At 39.8% G+C, this 14,092-nt stretch overlaps 2 protein-coding genes and 1 non-coding gene across 3 annotated transcripts; all 3 read right to left on the bottom strand.

Annotated features, from left to right (window-relative positions):
- Positions 1-86: 86 nt before the first annotated feature.
- On the bottom strand, positions 87-6,030 carry LOC142975619 (prolyl 4-hydroxylase subunit alpha-1-like). Its single transcript, XM_076118577.1, has 11 exons — positions 5,659-6,030; positions 5,422-5,567; positions 5,082-5,238; positions 4,404-4,582; positions 3,633-3,766; positions 3,077-3,198; positions 2,277-2,430; positions 1,677-1,898; positions 1,239-1,292; positions 996-1,161; positions 87-703 (listed from the first exon to the last, which is right to left on the bottom strand). The coding sequence occupies exons 1-11, from the start codon at positions 5,838-5,840 to the stop codon at positions 615-617; spliced, it is 1,605 nt and encodes a 534-aa protein (XP_075974692.1). The 5' UTR covers positions 5,841-6,030; the 3' UTR covers positions 87-614.
- Positions 6,031-6,110: 80 nt separating this feature from the next.
- LOC142975620 (prolyl 4-hydroxylase subunit alpha-2-like) lies at positions 6,111-14,086 on the bottom strand. The gene is made up of 12 exons (XM_076118578.1): positions 13,964-14,086; positions 13,636-13,845; positions 13,057-13,202; positions 11,890-12,046; positions 11,506-11,684; positions 11,168-11,301; positions 8,461-8,537; positions 8,216-8,369; positions 7,919-8,131; positions 6,731-6,787; positions 6,399-6,564; positions 6,111-6,318 (listed from the first exon to the last, which is right to left on the bottom strand). Exons 2-12 carry the CDS (start codon positions 13,809-13,811, stop codon positions 6,185-6,187), a joined length of 1,593 nt encoding a protein of 530 aa, XP_075974693.1. The 5' UTR covers positions 13,812-13,845; positions 13,964-14,086; the 3' UTR covers positions 6,111-6,184.
- On the bottom strand, positions 10,939-11,045 carry LOC142975788 (U6 spliceosomal RNA). The gene has a single exon (XR_012959629.1). It is a non-coding gene; the product is annotated as a U6 spliceosomal RNA (small nuclear RNA).
- Positions 14,087-14,092: the final 6 nt, after the last annotated feature.

Here is a 14,092-nt window from a genome sequence, read left to right as displayed (position 1 = left end):
CTGCAATTTAAAATATGACACTGTATAAGCAATACGAATGATAAATACTACTATACATATGTATAAGAACACAAAAATGGCTGGACTAAGAGTGTCTCTGTGGCTTAGGCGGTAGCGTTATACGACTAGTACTGACTGAATAGAAGGTTGGTTTCCGGGCTCGGGCAAAGTGCTATTGGTCTATTCAAATGTTATTATTTTAAAAGCTTTGATAATGTGCCCGCTATATGACATAAGACTCGGCCCGTATTAAATGGAACTGAGGCAAAATGCAGGTGTGTCTTATTTATACAAATCTGCCTACACCTTCGGGTACAACAGGCGTAATAATGCGAACATAAGTAAACCAAAAGGAACATTTGCAAAAAGTACACTTTGTTAGTCTGACTGATCAATAATAAAGTAAAATCAACGTAATTTATTGTTAGTCTATGCAAACTATAGTACATTTCAAGACAGAAAACAAAAATCTGAATCAGAGTCACAACGGTATTATGGTGGTCTTATTTATTATACATTTTCAGCAAGAATTGGATAATAGATGCACCATGATTTGCAATTTCTGTGGTAGAGAATTTTTCTTCGGTACATATTGTTGGCGTAGGATGTAAAATCTAAGTATGAGTATCAACGCGTTTTTGGTCTTCAAGACTGCAAGGTTTTATTAATTCTTGCCCACTTTGTCCGATCCATTTGTTGCTAACTGAAAAATATTCGGATTATTTACATGAATGCTGTTAAAGTAGGTAAATACTTAACTATAATAATGTAGTAATGTACCTATACCTTTATTATAAAAGCTCGTGACAAATCGTACCACAACAATTATGTTTAACTCATAAGCTAAAACGAGCAATAAATTATTACAATTATTATATCGTAGCTTCTTTAAGAATACATGCAGAGAGACAGACAGACAGCGAACTGTGAGTAATAGGGTCCTGTTTTTACTCTCTCGGTACGGAACCCTAAAAAATCACGTTACTATTACGTACCCCACTTAGATCCCTGCAGTACGGGACAGGCTCCATGCATCGTGGAGGGGTCAAGCTCTCCTGAAGGAAGTAAATTGTGCCAAAACAGTGCGGCCCTCTTCACTGGCCTCACGGTCAAACCTAGCTTTATAAACACTGTAGCACCGCCTTGAGCTACGTCCGACATCTACAGAATAAAATAATAACTTTTATAAATGCCTGTTTTGTATAATACAGTATTGATATTATTGACTATTGACTTACGTAAAATAACACCGTAGCGATCCGTACTGGGCAATTTTTGGTGCAATTAGGTTGCTGAAAACAAATCGTTACAATAATAAACCCGTATTTGGGTTTTCAAAAGCACTCAAACACACTCAAAATTCGAAAACGACGCATTATTCTTTTTTTTTTTAATCTTTACTTGTTTATGGAACTTTTAACAATATGTTACGCTAGTTTCATCGTAAACGACGCATTTCCATTCAAACTTTTATTCCCTTTTTTAATATCTCAAGGTGTGGTATTATTAAATTATGTAGGTATGTAAGCTAATCAATAAGTCCCAGTAAAATTCCCGTAGTTTGGCAGTACGTTGATCTATCAGTCAGTTATACAGTCATTCAATCAGTATCAACTTTTACATATACATTTATATATTAAAATAAAGCAGCTTAGTCTCAAATAATGCTCAATTACCACAATACAGTCGTAGTGTTGTCTAAAATGTCCCCCAATACCATAGTTGATGATTTGCAGTGGTTCAGCAGTCTCTACACTCAGACCAGTCATATGTGACACACAACGCGATATACGTGCGATTGTTTCCGATGTTGTATCATTAAACTCAGCTGCTTTGCTAATACGGAAGTCGCTAATGCGAGATTCGCCATATCTTCCGCGAACAGGAGTGCGTTTTAACTGCAATTAATCTTTTGGTTAATATCTTTAGTCACTCGGCCGTTGCGTAGCGGGTCCAACAGTCTGAGAGAAAAGTATAAAAAATATTTTTCTAACGCGTAGCTCGATAGTAAATGTATGGTTCTTGAAAGAGTGACGTTAGTATCAAGTGTAGAAAATCGATAGCGCAATTCTCTTCAGTCGCTACTGTCGAGTATCGAGAGTTTGAGATTTAAAATGTACTGCTAAAATACTGTAAATATGAATCCCGCTTGGGGCGCTGAACAAATTTTCGTGCAATTTTTTCTCGATAGCTAGTTGTCGGTAATCGATAGTAGAGAATCGAGCTACAGTACTGTAAATAGTAGATAATCATAACCAAGTCAGGAGCCCACGTACTATTGGACGGGCCATTTGTTGGAGAGTTTTAATTTCTTCGTCACCGATGACATCGTAGCACAAAACAATGTCTGGGTTGAGATGAATCAATTCCATTTTAATGGGTGCTATTTTCAAAAATGAATGGTTCTCTGATAGGTAACGACATTTCAATCTGCAAATAACAATGTAAGTTTTTCATAGGGCGCAATTTGATTCTTCTGATGTCGGGAGAGTTCAAAAAAATTTAATCTATGAGAAAAGGGGGTCATATAAGCTTAAGTTCAAGTTCAAGTGCCTCCGTGGCGCAGTGGTTTAGGACGCCACGCCGATACCACTGCAACGGGAGGTCGTGGGTCCCACACAATAATTTGTGCGATCCACAAATAATTGTTTCGGGTCTGGTTGTGCTTTGTGTCCGTTGTTTGTATGTTTGTAAAAGTCCCCGCGACACAAGAGCAATTCTTAGTGCGGGAGTTGTATTTCTTAAAGAAAGAAAGAAAAAGAAAGTTCATCGGGTTGCCAATCGTGTCCTGGGGCCGCCACTTAAAAAAGTATTTCACGCTGTATAAAAGAAAGCCACCCTGCAGAAAATGTCATAGACAATAATAAAATTGTAGCAAATAAAACTTTCTACATAGTAACTTTGTTCCTTACTTACATCGTTAATTGAAAAATAAAAAAGATTTCGTAACGTTTCTATGTTTTTGCCAATGAATATATTATATGTATATACATAATACATATTTATATACTTAACTACGAATTGTTTTATTAGGATAGCTTTGTTACGATAAGATTATAGATTTGTTGTTGCTTACCTGCCATCCATTTTTATAGATGAATTCGATTCACCTCGACAAATAGCCGCAAACAATTTATCTCTTAATTGGGCGTCTGATGGCATTAATAGTTTCTTGTTATCTTCCGTTAATTCAGATATCTGTGCAAATATAAACCCAATAGGTACAGTCAGCTCCAAAAGTAGCTGATCAAACTCAATCTTTTAAAACCCTATAAAATCATTTGCCATTGATTGAAATGTTTAATTCTAACTCATTCTACCTGATTGTGATCAGTTATTTGTTAAAGTTACGTAACACAGAGGTTTTGAAAATATGAAGTTGTTCAGCTATTTTTGGAGCTGACTGCACGTAAGTATAGGTAGAAGTAAGAATTAGGCGATATACCGTGTTAGACGAAATTTACTAGAAAAATAAAGTATTGCTTAGATGAACGTTTGTTTCTCAGTCATTTTAAAACCATCAAACGGATTATGATTAAAGTTGGTACACAGATAGTTCATAAGCTGGATTAACTCAAAAATTGTTTATACCGGAAACTAAAAAAATACAATGTTGCATATAAATAACTTACATCAAGAAGGTCTTGTTTTCCCTTACTTCTAATATTCTTTCGTAAATACGATACTACTATCTTCATAGTCTCATTCATTTTTAGTTTTGACACAAAAATACGTTTTATCCATTGAGTTGCATTTTTCCTGTTGCCTATAAATCATTTACTTGTATTGCTATCGGAAGAATTATGGTCTATATTACTACCTATGATTGAGAGTCAGGTGGAATATAAACAGATTTATTGTATCTTTATTCATTAGATAGGTTATCTTACAATGGGCTACTCGTGGCTAAGCAACAACAAGCGCGCAGGACGATCTCTCAGGTTAAGCTACACTTGCCAAAGTTGTTCAATGGATGGGTGCCCATATTATGCATACCGAGTTTCCTCGTGTTTCGGAAGGCACTTTAAATTTAACCCGCTATCATTTTATAAGATCTTTGACAGTCATTACCAGTAGTCAGAACTTCAACCAGTCAATCGGTCAATCAGTCAACCATCAGTACAAGTCATTTTATATGAAGAGATTATGTTAAGTTAAATAATATTAAAAAGGAGTGAAACAAAAATAATTCTTCCCGGGTGGTAGCTTTCATCACACAATGTCAAATTTTCCATCTTAAGTTTTACTATATATTATATATACATACCTACACTCATATTACCAGAGATTGGACAGTGCTCAATTACGGTAACGTAGGTATAAGTTGGTGTGACTCCCGTTAATAGCCTGCTTACCGGTGAAATGTAGAATCAAACTGAGACCAATTAAGACAATAAGATCACCTAAATAACACGAGGCAACGATATCTTCGAATATGTTGCGTTTATCAAATTTGTAGGGGATATCTTCCTTGTCATATTTTCTAAAAGCCTCTATAAACCAATTACGCGCGTTGTAAAAATCCCACGCATTGTATAATACGTGACCTAGCGTGTAGAGGTCACTTGCAGTCATTGATATCCTGAAAGTAAAATTGCTTGCAAGGAACATGAAAAACCACAACTTTAAAATAAGTAAGTGCATCGGTGTAAGTATTAACGATGATCATTAAGTTACTTTTAGTAGTAAGTAACTTATGCGGCAATATTTTTGATACTACTCGTATATCTTAGTTTAACTTGTTTTTGTCTAAAACAACTAAGTACGTGAATTTTCCCGTGAATAATTGTATTTTTATGCTGAGAAAGTAAACTGTAATTGTCAGATTTCATCCACAGCTGGAATTAACGTATTCTCTAAAAACAATACTTACTACTATTTTCTAATTTGGGTTAGGTTGAGTTGAGAACAAAAAGGTAAAATACATAACATTTACAAAAGAAACTTCAACCGTACACGTGTAGTGTGCGAAACGATCTCGTAATCTGATCCCAACAGTGACCAACTAACCGGTTTTTCATTAACTATATTTTACCCCAAAACGTTATAGACACTATAACTTAATCACATTATGAAATTACCCATTTTCAAAGCCATTTAAATTTCCTCTAGCCAATTGCTGAACATCCAGTTTGTATAGTTTTTGTAGTCTAATCAGCGCCTGAGAAGCTCCTTTCACATCCTGAAGTGTGGGATAGTTTACATCGTCGCGGTTCGTTGTTATTTGGTTTATTAATTCTAAAAAATAAATAGATTTACCATAAAACATTTTGGATGTACGCTTTGTACAGTATTGAAAGCGTAGGTATGTAGAGTTTAGAAGCTATCAATATGTCCTAGTAGTTGGCAAGATCTTCGAATATGTAATTTGTGCGGCGTGCACGGTTTTGTTCTGATGTATAGGCGGCTGAGTGACCATACCTGTCCCCGTTTTTATTATATCTCTCAAGTGACAAAGGTCAATTGTCAATTGTTTGATGATAATAAATGCATTGATTGGATTTTCGGAGTAGTTTACAATATCTTCCTTCGCTTTTTCGTGTCCTTCTCTATAGAGAGTGTGCAGCCTGAGAAGCAAGAATGTTGCTCTTAGGGAATGATACCAGATCAAGTATAAGCACATGCAGATACAAAAAACTTTGCTTCAATTCCGTTTACTTTTTTACAACAGAGAGTTTTTTTTCTTCATTGTCTATATAAATATCTAAATCGTCTATTGTTCTTGCACGTGTATCTAGAAGGTATTCGAGTTCAGCAGTAGCCGCGAAAAAATCCGTATCTGTACTCGAGCAAATATTCAAGATCATGGTATAGCACATTACGCGTAAACTTAAGAACATTGTAACCGAAAGTCTTAGTTGATCTGCAACGAATGATATTTACACAAAATTATCACTGCCCAATAAATATTAACATCGATTGTAGCGCTTACAAGTTTTTTATAATTAGTTCTAGCTTCCTATATTTCTGTTATTATGCAGTAGTAATCTTACTCGTTAATATTTAATTAATGTGATTATGAATCGTACTTGTTTATGATATTTTAAACCTAATAGTAAATTTGCTAGTATCTAGAATTGTTGAAAATTCGTTAAAAGTACAAACAAAAACCGGTTATATAAATGTATTGTCTTTTTTAAAATGGGTACGGAAAATAATATGAAATTCGCAATTTTTATAGGCATCACGCGTTGTTTCTTATCTTCGGGTTATTCTTTAAGATAGGTCTCCTCTTTCGTTTGTTATGCTGTGCTTCATCACCCGGCTCGCAAGGCCTGGTAAATTCCTGTCCTAGATAAGCGATCCATTTATTGGCCACTGCAAATCAATTGTTATCATTATCAACTATTTTCTCAATTAAAACATAATCATGTTCTTAAGAGGTTAATAAAAATTACCCCATTTAGTGCCGCGCAGAAAGGGGCAAGCTCCATGCAATAAGGCCTTGTCGGTTTTCCCTGATTTATGCATATTGAACCAAAAAAGAGCGGTGCCCTTCACCGGCAACACTCTTAGACCAAGCTCTGGAAACACTGTAGCACCGCCTTCAGTTACATCTGACATCTAAATGATTAAATAATAACTGATAAACCTATTAAGTCTCAAAGTTCTGGGTTTACGTCGAAAATTTAAATTCATCGACTGTGACGTCAACTTACATACTTCATAGAATTACTTTAAAGCTGAACTCAGGAGTAACTACTAGAATAATTATCGTATTTATACGTACGTAAAACATCACAGTCGCTATCCTTAATTTAATGTACCCGTTTACTGTGTCCTTTTCCTGTAACATTCCCACCGTAAATATTAATTACCAACATGTATAACGTAATAAATTAATTAAACTGTCAATTATTACGTTGCAACACCAAAAATTACACAATTCATCTAGAAGATTTTAAAATAAAAGTACCCATTTTCTTTTGAATTGTATTGTTCCAGCCTGTTTGAAGGTCTGTGTAGTATCGTTTGGCACATTTTGAAAAACCTACTACCGACTGACTCTTTTTTTCTTGGTCGTACCTCTATATGTCAATCAGTTGCCTATCCCAGTGCTATGCCTGAATCAATATAAGCTATCATAACACATCAAAATTTCCCGCGAGTATGCTTCCGTACATCAGCCAGATTTAGCGGTACCTAACGTGAAAAAATATTTTCATGCAAAGCTACAAGCGCAAATGCCCAAAAAAGCCTTTCCAAATGAATAAACCATATAAGTTCTAGTATTATCAGACACTAGCTGACCCGCGCAACTTCGCTTGCGTCACACAAGAGAATGGGTCAAAATTTTCCCTGTTTTTGTAACATTTTTTACTGCTACTATGCTCCTATTGTTCGTACCGTGATGATATACAGCCTATAGCCTTCCTCGATAACTGGTCTATCTAACACTGAAAGAATTTTTCAAATCAGACCAGTAGTTCCTGAGATTAGCGCGTTCAAACAAACAAACAAACAAACAAACTCTTCAGCTTTATTATATTAGTATATAGATTTGGAGACGACCCGCGATGGAATATCAGGTCATGGTTATCATAAGAATACAGATAACAATATCGGAACTTGACCACCAAGCAAAGTTTCAAGTCAGTACGATGACGAGAAGTGTATCAAATCAAAATCAAATATGCAGTGGTCCAAACAAGGCGACCATATTTTATTTATTTATTTCCGTTTTGACTCTAAACGCCTAAAATAAAACATGAATACTGCGTATACTACAATTCATTTAACCAATTTTTATATTGCCTGCAGCTATAGTTTTGATTTTATGACCGTCCAAAGTTGAGTGGTCCAATAGTAGCAACCTTTCTCTATATTATATATTATATACAAATTCAAATTAGATTACATACAAAAATGTCTAAGTATATTTCGAAACGATATGGAATTGTTGGCATTAGCTACTTACAACAATGCTGTCGTGATGTGGCCCGTAATGTCCTCCAACCCCGTAATTGGTGACCTGTAGTGGTTCATTATAGTGCATATTGAGACCAGTCATACGTCTCACTCTGTGTGTTATGCGAGCGACAAGCTTAAAATCATTGTCTCTTAATACAGCAGATTTACTATCGCGAAAAGAGAGGCTTTGACGTTCTCCATGGACGATTGACTTAATCAGCTGTAAAAAGAAATATATATTTTTTTCCAGAGGATAAAGGTCAGCAATACCGTGTTTGAATCACATATTTTCAATCATACTTACTGAAGGGCTCGCTATTCGTTTTAAATACTCAATTTCACCGTGACTCAATACATCGTGGAACAAAATCACGTCGGGATTCTGATGCAACATCTCAATTTTATAAGGAGCTATTTTCAAAAAAGGATGACTGTCCCTCAACAAACGGCATACGAGTCTAAATTAAACCAATTAATGTTAGGGTACTAATCATTTGTACAATTAAACCAAAAGTAATAACAAATAATAAAGTATTCTTACTGTTATACCTGTTAGATAAATTAGGGGATATATCTAGTTCACCCCGACACGATGCTGTGAATAAGTCCAAAATGGCACGATGTTTCTGCGAAAATTATATATTTTTTGCCAAGTCATAAAAGGGGAGTCTATTGTCATTTGTCGGCAGTCAATTAAATTCTTTGCTATAAATATATACCATCCGCGACGACCCGCCATGATTGTGTATGATGTGTGCAATCCTGTCTTAATGCTATCTTTTTTTAACTTGGTTAATGCACGAAATTGCATCCCCTACGAGGCTCTCCTAACTAGAAGGGCCTACCCACTAAACCACCAAGGTGTTGCCTACCCCTCCGCCTAGTCCACAGTGTGGAACAACACCACAACACACGGGAGCCGTCACCCCACGTACCCCCTTGTGAAATAGCCGGAAAACTCCCCCGAGTTCGCCAGCCAGGGGGCCTTCGGAAGGCCAGGACATACCACGCGCAGATGCGCAGGCTGTCCTGGCCCCCGGCGGGGGAAAGGTGTGCAGGCCGCCTTCACTGAGTTCGGGAGCGGCGATCCCTCCACTCCCAGGCGCAGCGGTCCCACCACCAGCCGCCATGGTTTAAGAGCCGGGTCCGATTGTTCGTCCCCCGGCTCCCCACGGCAGCCGGCCACTTTGGTCCCCCGGGTTAGTACGGTCAGACAGGGAAGCGGCATCTCCACTGGTTTTCTGTTGGCTTCACCGCGGCCCAGAAACAGGCTCATCTCAGCCACGGGTACTAAGCCCCCCACCATAGCAAGGTGCAGACCCATTAGGGGCGTTATAACGCTACTTAGTTAGTCTACTTGCTAGTATCTTTTTTTTTTTTTTTTTTTTTTTTGACGATGGGGAAATGCATTTACGCATTCCCGGCTTTAAGTTGGGGCAAAACCGGGATATGTGGGACTCACCCGAGACTAGGTACTACCCACTAAAACCCCACCGGAACAACGTCATCGCCATAGTGGGGTGGTGCAGGTTCACTTGCGTATTTCACTGCGACCACCCCGGCGCGGCACCTCCATGCCAGGCGCCCAAAGTTTGTAAGGGCGCCCAATTTTACCCAGGTGGGGGCCCCCAAGCCCCCAAGAACACAAAATAACAATACTTTACAACATCACAACACAAACACAATCAAACACAATAAGGCAGGCTATGGCGGGGGGAGGAGATGCGCATATCTCCTCCTTCGCTGTCCTCGTCTCCGCTGGCGGCGCGGGTCGGAGGAAGACGCCTCCCGATCCCGCTCCGCGGCCTCCTTCTGCGACATGACTGACTCGCAGAAGGAGGACACCGCCCTCCAGGACCCCTCGCTTTCAAGCATCGAGTTGATGACACTTGGTAGCGAGAGGTCCCCCTCGACGTACGCCGACAGAGTGTGCCTTTGTGGGCTCCAGGCCGGACACTCCTCCAGGGTGTGGCGCGCCGTGTCTACGGGCGCGTCACACTCATGGCAGGCCGGGGTTGCTTCACGGCCCGCAATCTGGTGCAGGTATTTTCCGAAACAACCGTGACCGGTAAGCACCTGCACCAGCCGGTACGACAGTACCCCCCAACACCTATTTACCCACCGCATGAGGTGAGGCCGGATTGCCTCCACCGTTTCTCGGCCAGCGACGGGGGACAGCAACTGCTCCTCCCATCTGATAATCAGGTCAGCTCGAGCCTCCGACCTGATTCTCCGCACCTCGTCGCAATCCGGCCTCTCGCCGCGAGCTCGCGCCTCCATCTTACAGCGGTATACTTCCGCTAAGACCCCCGCCTGAAGCTCCCAGGGGGGATCGCCCGCTAGCAGGGTGGCCGCCGTCCAAGACACGGTACGGTACCCCCTTATTGCTCTCACCGCTATCGTCCTTTGTGGTCTTCTAATAAGAACTCGGTTTTTAGCGGTGAGAGCATCAGCCCATACTGGGGCACCGTACAGCGCCATACTTCGGATGACGCCGGAGTACAGGCGCCTGCAGGCCGAGCTCGGGCCTCCCAAATTCGGTAGCAACCGACCAAGAGCCGCTGCGGCGGCTATCAGTTTCGGGGCCAATTGTGAAAAGTGGGCCCCGAAATTCCACCTCCCATCAATGGTCAGGCCCAGATACTTCAACTGGGCCCGAACCGCGACCTCCACGCCTTGTACGACGATACGCGCGCCTGGAGGAGGACCCCTGCGCGGGCCGTGAAAAAGGAGGGCCTCCGTCTTTGATAGGGAGACCCTCAAACCCAACCGCGCTAGCCGGTCCACCACCAATGATACAGCGGTGGTGGCCAGTTGCGCCGCCTCCTCGTATGAACTCCCCCGGGTTGTGACGAAGGTGTCGTCAGCGTAGCCGATCACCTCCACGCCGGGAGGGACCGGACCCCGGAGGAGCCAATCAAAACCAATGTTCCACAGGGTCGGACCTAAAACCGAACCCTGTGGAACGCCGCAGCTCATGCGCCGCGCGCACCGCCGTCCATCGCTGCCGATCCAGGCGACTTCCCTGAAAATGTGGAACGCTTCACGATTTTGCGTGTCATCCTTGCGCAGGGGCCATGCTAATCTTCTCTGTATCGTTCCAATTTTAGTATATGTACTGCCGAAGCAAGTACGACTTGCTAGTATCTACCTTGACTGGTATCGACATCAAATAACAATTATTTATTTAAATACGTTTTTATAATTTGCGGGCGGTTACTTTTTAAATTAAAAATAAGTTTATTAAACAACCTACTCCCGTCCGTTTTCTATATTGAGCCGTAGTCATGTGTAAAATCGACACCATTCGGTCCATAGTCATATGTCGAAGATCTTGATTGTCATTATCTAATGCATTTTGTATCCATCTCTGGGCTTTCTGTCTATGGCCTGGAAATAAATAGCCAACTATTATAGTTATTATTTGGTACAAAAACGTCCGAAAGTCCATCTGGATGATACTTGACCAGAAGCTCGATTCTCTAGTGGCCGAGTGAGCACAACACGAAGTCAAAATATGATATTTAATACATCGTGTGCCGCTTCCTCAATCACTGAGAAATACGAGACAGAAAGTCAGAAATAAAAGCTTACCTCGATAAAAAGCGGCGAGAAGATTTTCAAAAATGTCAGTTTCATTAAAAGGAAGCGGTACCTTTTCCTTATTATATATTTGAAAAGCTTGTATCATCCACATGCTTGCAGTTAAATAATCTGAATTACCGTACGAAATTTTACCTAATTCGTAGCAATCGCCTGATGTCATTGGTAAACTGAAAATTAAGCCTCTAAGAATAATCATAGGTTTAATATACCTAGACGGACCGGGAATTTTATGCTAACGCCTACAACATCGAGTATTTATTTAAAAGTTATTTTAAGTATACGAGCTCTATAGTGATATGTTCAAATAACATGTTGTTGGTATAACTAACCAACGATGGGGCATTAAAGGCTAAGAGACAAAAACTTTGTTACGTGTAAACATCACTGGAGAGTGTTCCTTGGGCTAGTTCCTCCACACTCAGGTTGTATATTACTTGCAACCTCAACAGCACCTGCGCAGCGTTCGATAGATCACTCATTGAAGGATAATTAAGATCGTCATGATTCCTTGTGAGTTTGTTCGTATATTCTGAAAATTCCTTCATTTAGTTTAAGGATTATTTTAAAATTTACCATAACAAAATAAGTAAATAAGCAGAAAAAGGTCCAAAAAAGTCTAATTCTCGTCATTAAAAACTTGCGCTCTGTTGAATATACCAAGGTCACATGGCCTAAGTATTGAAACCATTTCATAATAAAAGTGCGCGTCATGATGAACTTGGTATAACTGTTACTGTAAAAGCCCGAACGGTGGTAAATCCTAAGATTTTCCGGTATAACCTAAGATTTACCAAGTCGCAATGGTAAAAGTCCGAACAATTCTTTTATTTAAAACTTTTACCTATATTCACTTGATGATGTCGAGATGTCGCCGGAGCCCTAATTCTGGGTGGTTAAAAAAAATAACCACGAAGGCTAAGGTGGGAGCGAGCGAAGCGAAGCTCCCACCTTAGCCTTCTAACCTAACCTACCCATGTCGCTTTGCCCAAAACTCCTTCCTTATAACTATGTCACAGTATATAATTATACCGTGAAATAGTTATAAACATAGTTATGAAGGAGGATTTTTTTATATATCGTAACATAGTTTTTAAACTCTGGCTTGTTCGGACTTTTACCATTGAGAGTTGGTAAAACTTAGGTTTTACCGGAAAATCTTAGGTTTTACCGGAAAATCTTAGGTTTTACCTGAAAATCTTAGGATTTACCATAGTTCGGGCTTTTACAGTAACATATCTATCTATTATTGGTCTCACCATATGGCGCCGGAATCGGAGCGTACGGACCTTAGGGATCTTGTCACTTTGTATAAACTTCCGTGGCGCCGAAATGACGATCCAGTGGACGCAGTGCCATAGAAATAAATACAAAGCAACCATACGGTTCATACGCTCCGATTCCGACGCAGTGGACGCGCATTGGCCTGAGACCAGACGGATTTGAGTATATGAGCGGCCATCAGGAAGATAAAAAAATGTTGCCGATGAAATGGCAGCAGGGTCAGGCAAGAAACATATCATGTAAAAGTACGATATCTACCCGTTCCAGACAAAATAATATTCTTCAGGTGATCAAGATCAGTAGTCAGTCTTTTTGTAAGGGTGAACACGTTGATTGGGTGGTTTAAGTAGTATGATATATTTTCCAGTGCTATTTCGTGTTCTTCCTTATAAAGCCTATATAATCTGAAACGGAAAGCTGTTTAACTACTTATCTACTAACTTTTTATCGTATGGTTAGTGGTCAACCTAGTGTCAAAGTTGTTCAAGCCGCCCGAAGGGATTTGACGTGGCTTAACGACTGTCATCTTAACTGATAACGACTGGGACCGTCTTTTTACGTGCCCTGCGGCACACTCCGCACGGAGACGTCTTATTCAAATACCACTATGCGATCACCCATCTATGGAAAGACCGCGCCAAGGTTTGCTTAACCCACAGATCGTTTACCGACTGGTGCCTGCCTGCCTATGGGCGCCTCGAATCTACCTACCTACTAACTAATACGATATTTTCAGAGACATAAATATATATATGTATATATCAGGAAAGGTACGTATATCCCTGATATATCAAGGAATATATCAGGGATATAAATATATAGCAACATAATCCTTACCTTTTTATAGAAGATAGTTTCCTCTCTTCTTCGATAATATACGTATGAAGATCGTTTATTATCCTCTCCCGAGTGTTCAACAAATGTTCGTGATCAGCTCTTGGTGAGAACGTGCCTGTGCTTTTGCCTAAATTGGTGACTAAACCAAGGCATATTGCATACAATCTCAGAGACATAGTAATCAAAACTGTCACTAAAAAAAACCTGTAACTAGTAGAGTTTGGAATGTTATTCACAGCACAATATACCTCTATATATATTAAGAACTACGCGATTTAATAGACTTTTTCTACTTTATACTTTTACTAAAAATGTAATAAATACTAACCAGATCCGCGTCTACACGTTAATGATCCAACTAAGATTAAGTATGACACCAATGAATCTCGGGCGTTAGAATTGAATGAGATTACAAATCATACTTTTATGAGCCTTTTAACCAAATGGCAAATCACCT

Source organism: Anticarsia gemmatalis, chromosome 9 (assembly GCF_050436995.1).
Source record: "Anticarsia gemmatalis isolate Benzon Research Colony breed Stoneville strain chromosome 9, ilAntGemm2 primary, whole genome shotgun sequence".
NCBI classification, from domain to species: Eukaryota; Metazoa; Arthropoda; class Insecta; order Lepidoptera; family Erebidae; genus Anticarsia; species Anticarsia gemmatalis.
The sequence above is the reverse complement of the archived record's forward strand: the minus strand, read 5'-3'. Positions and strand labels throughout refer to the sequence as shown.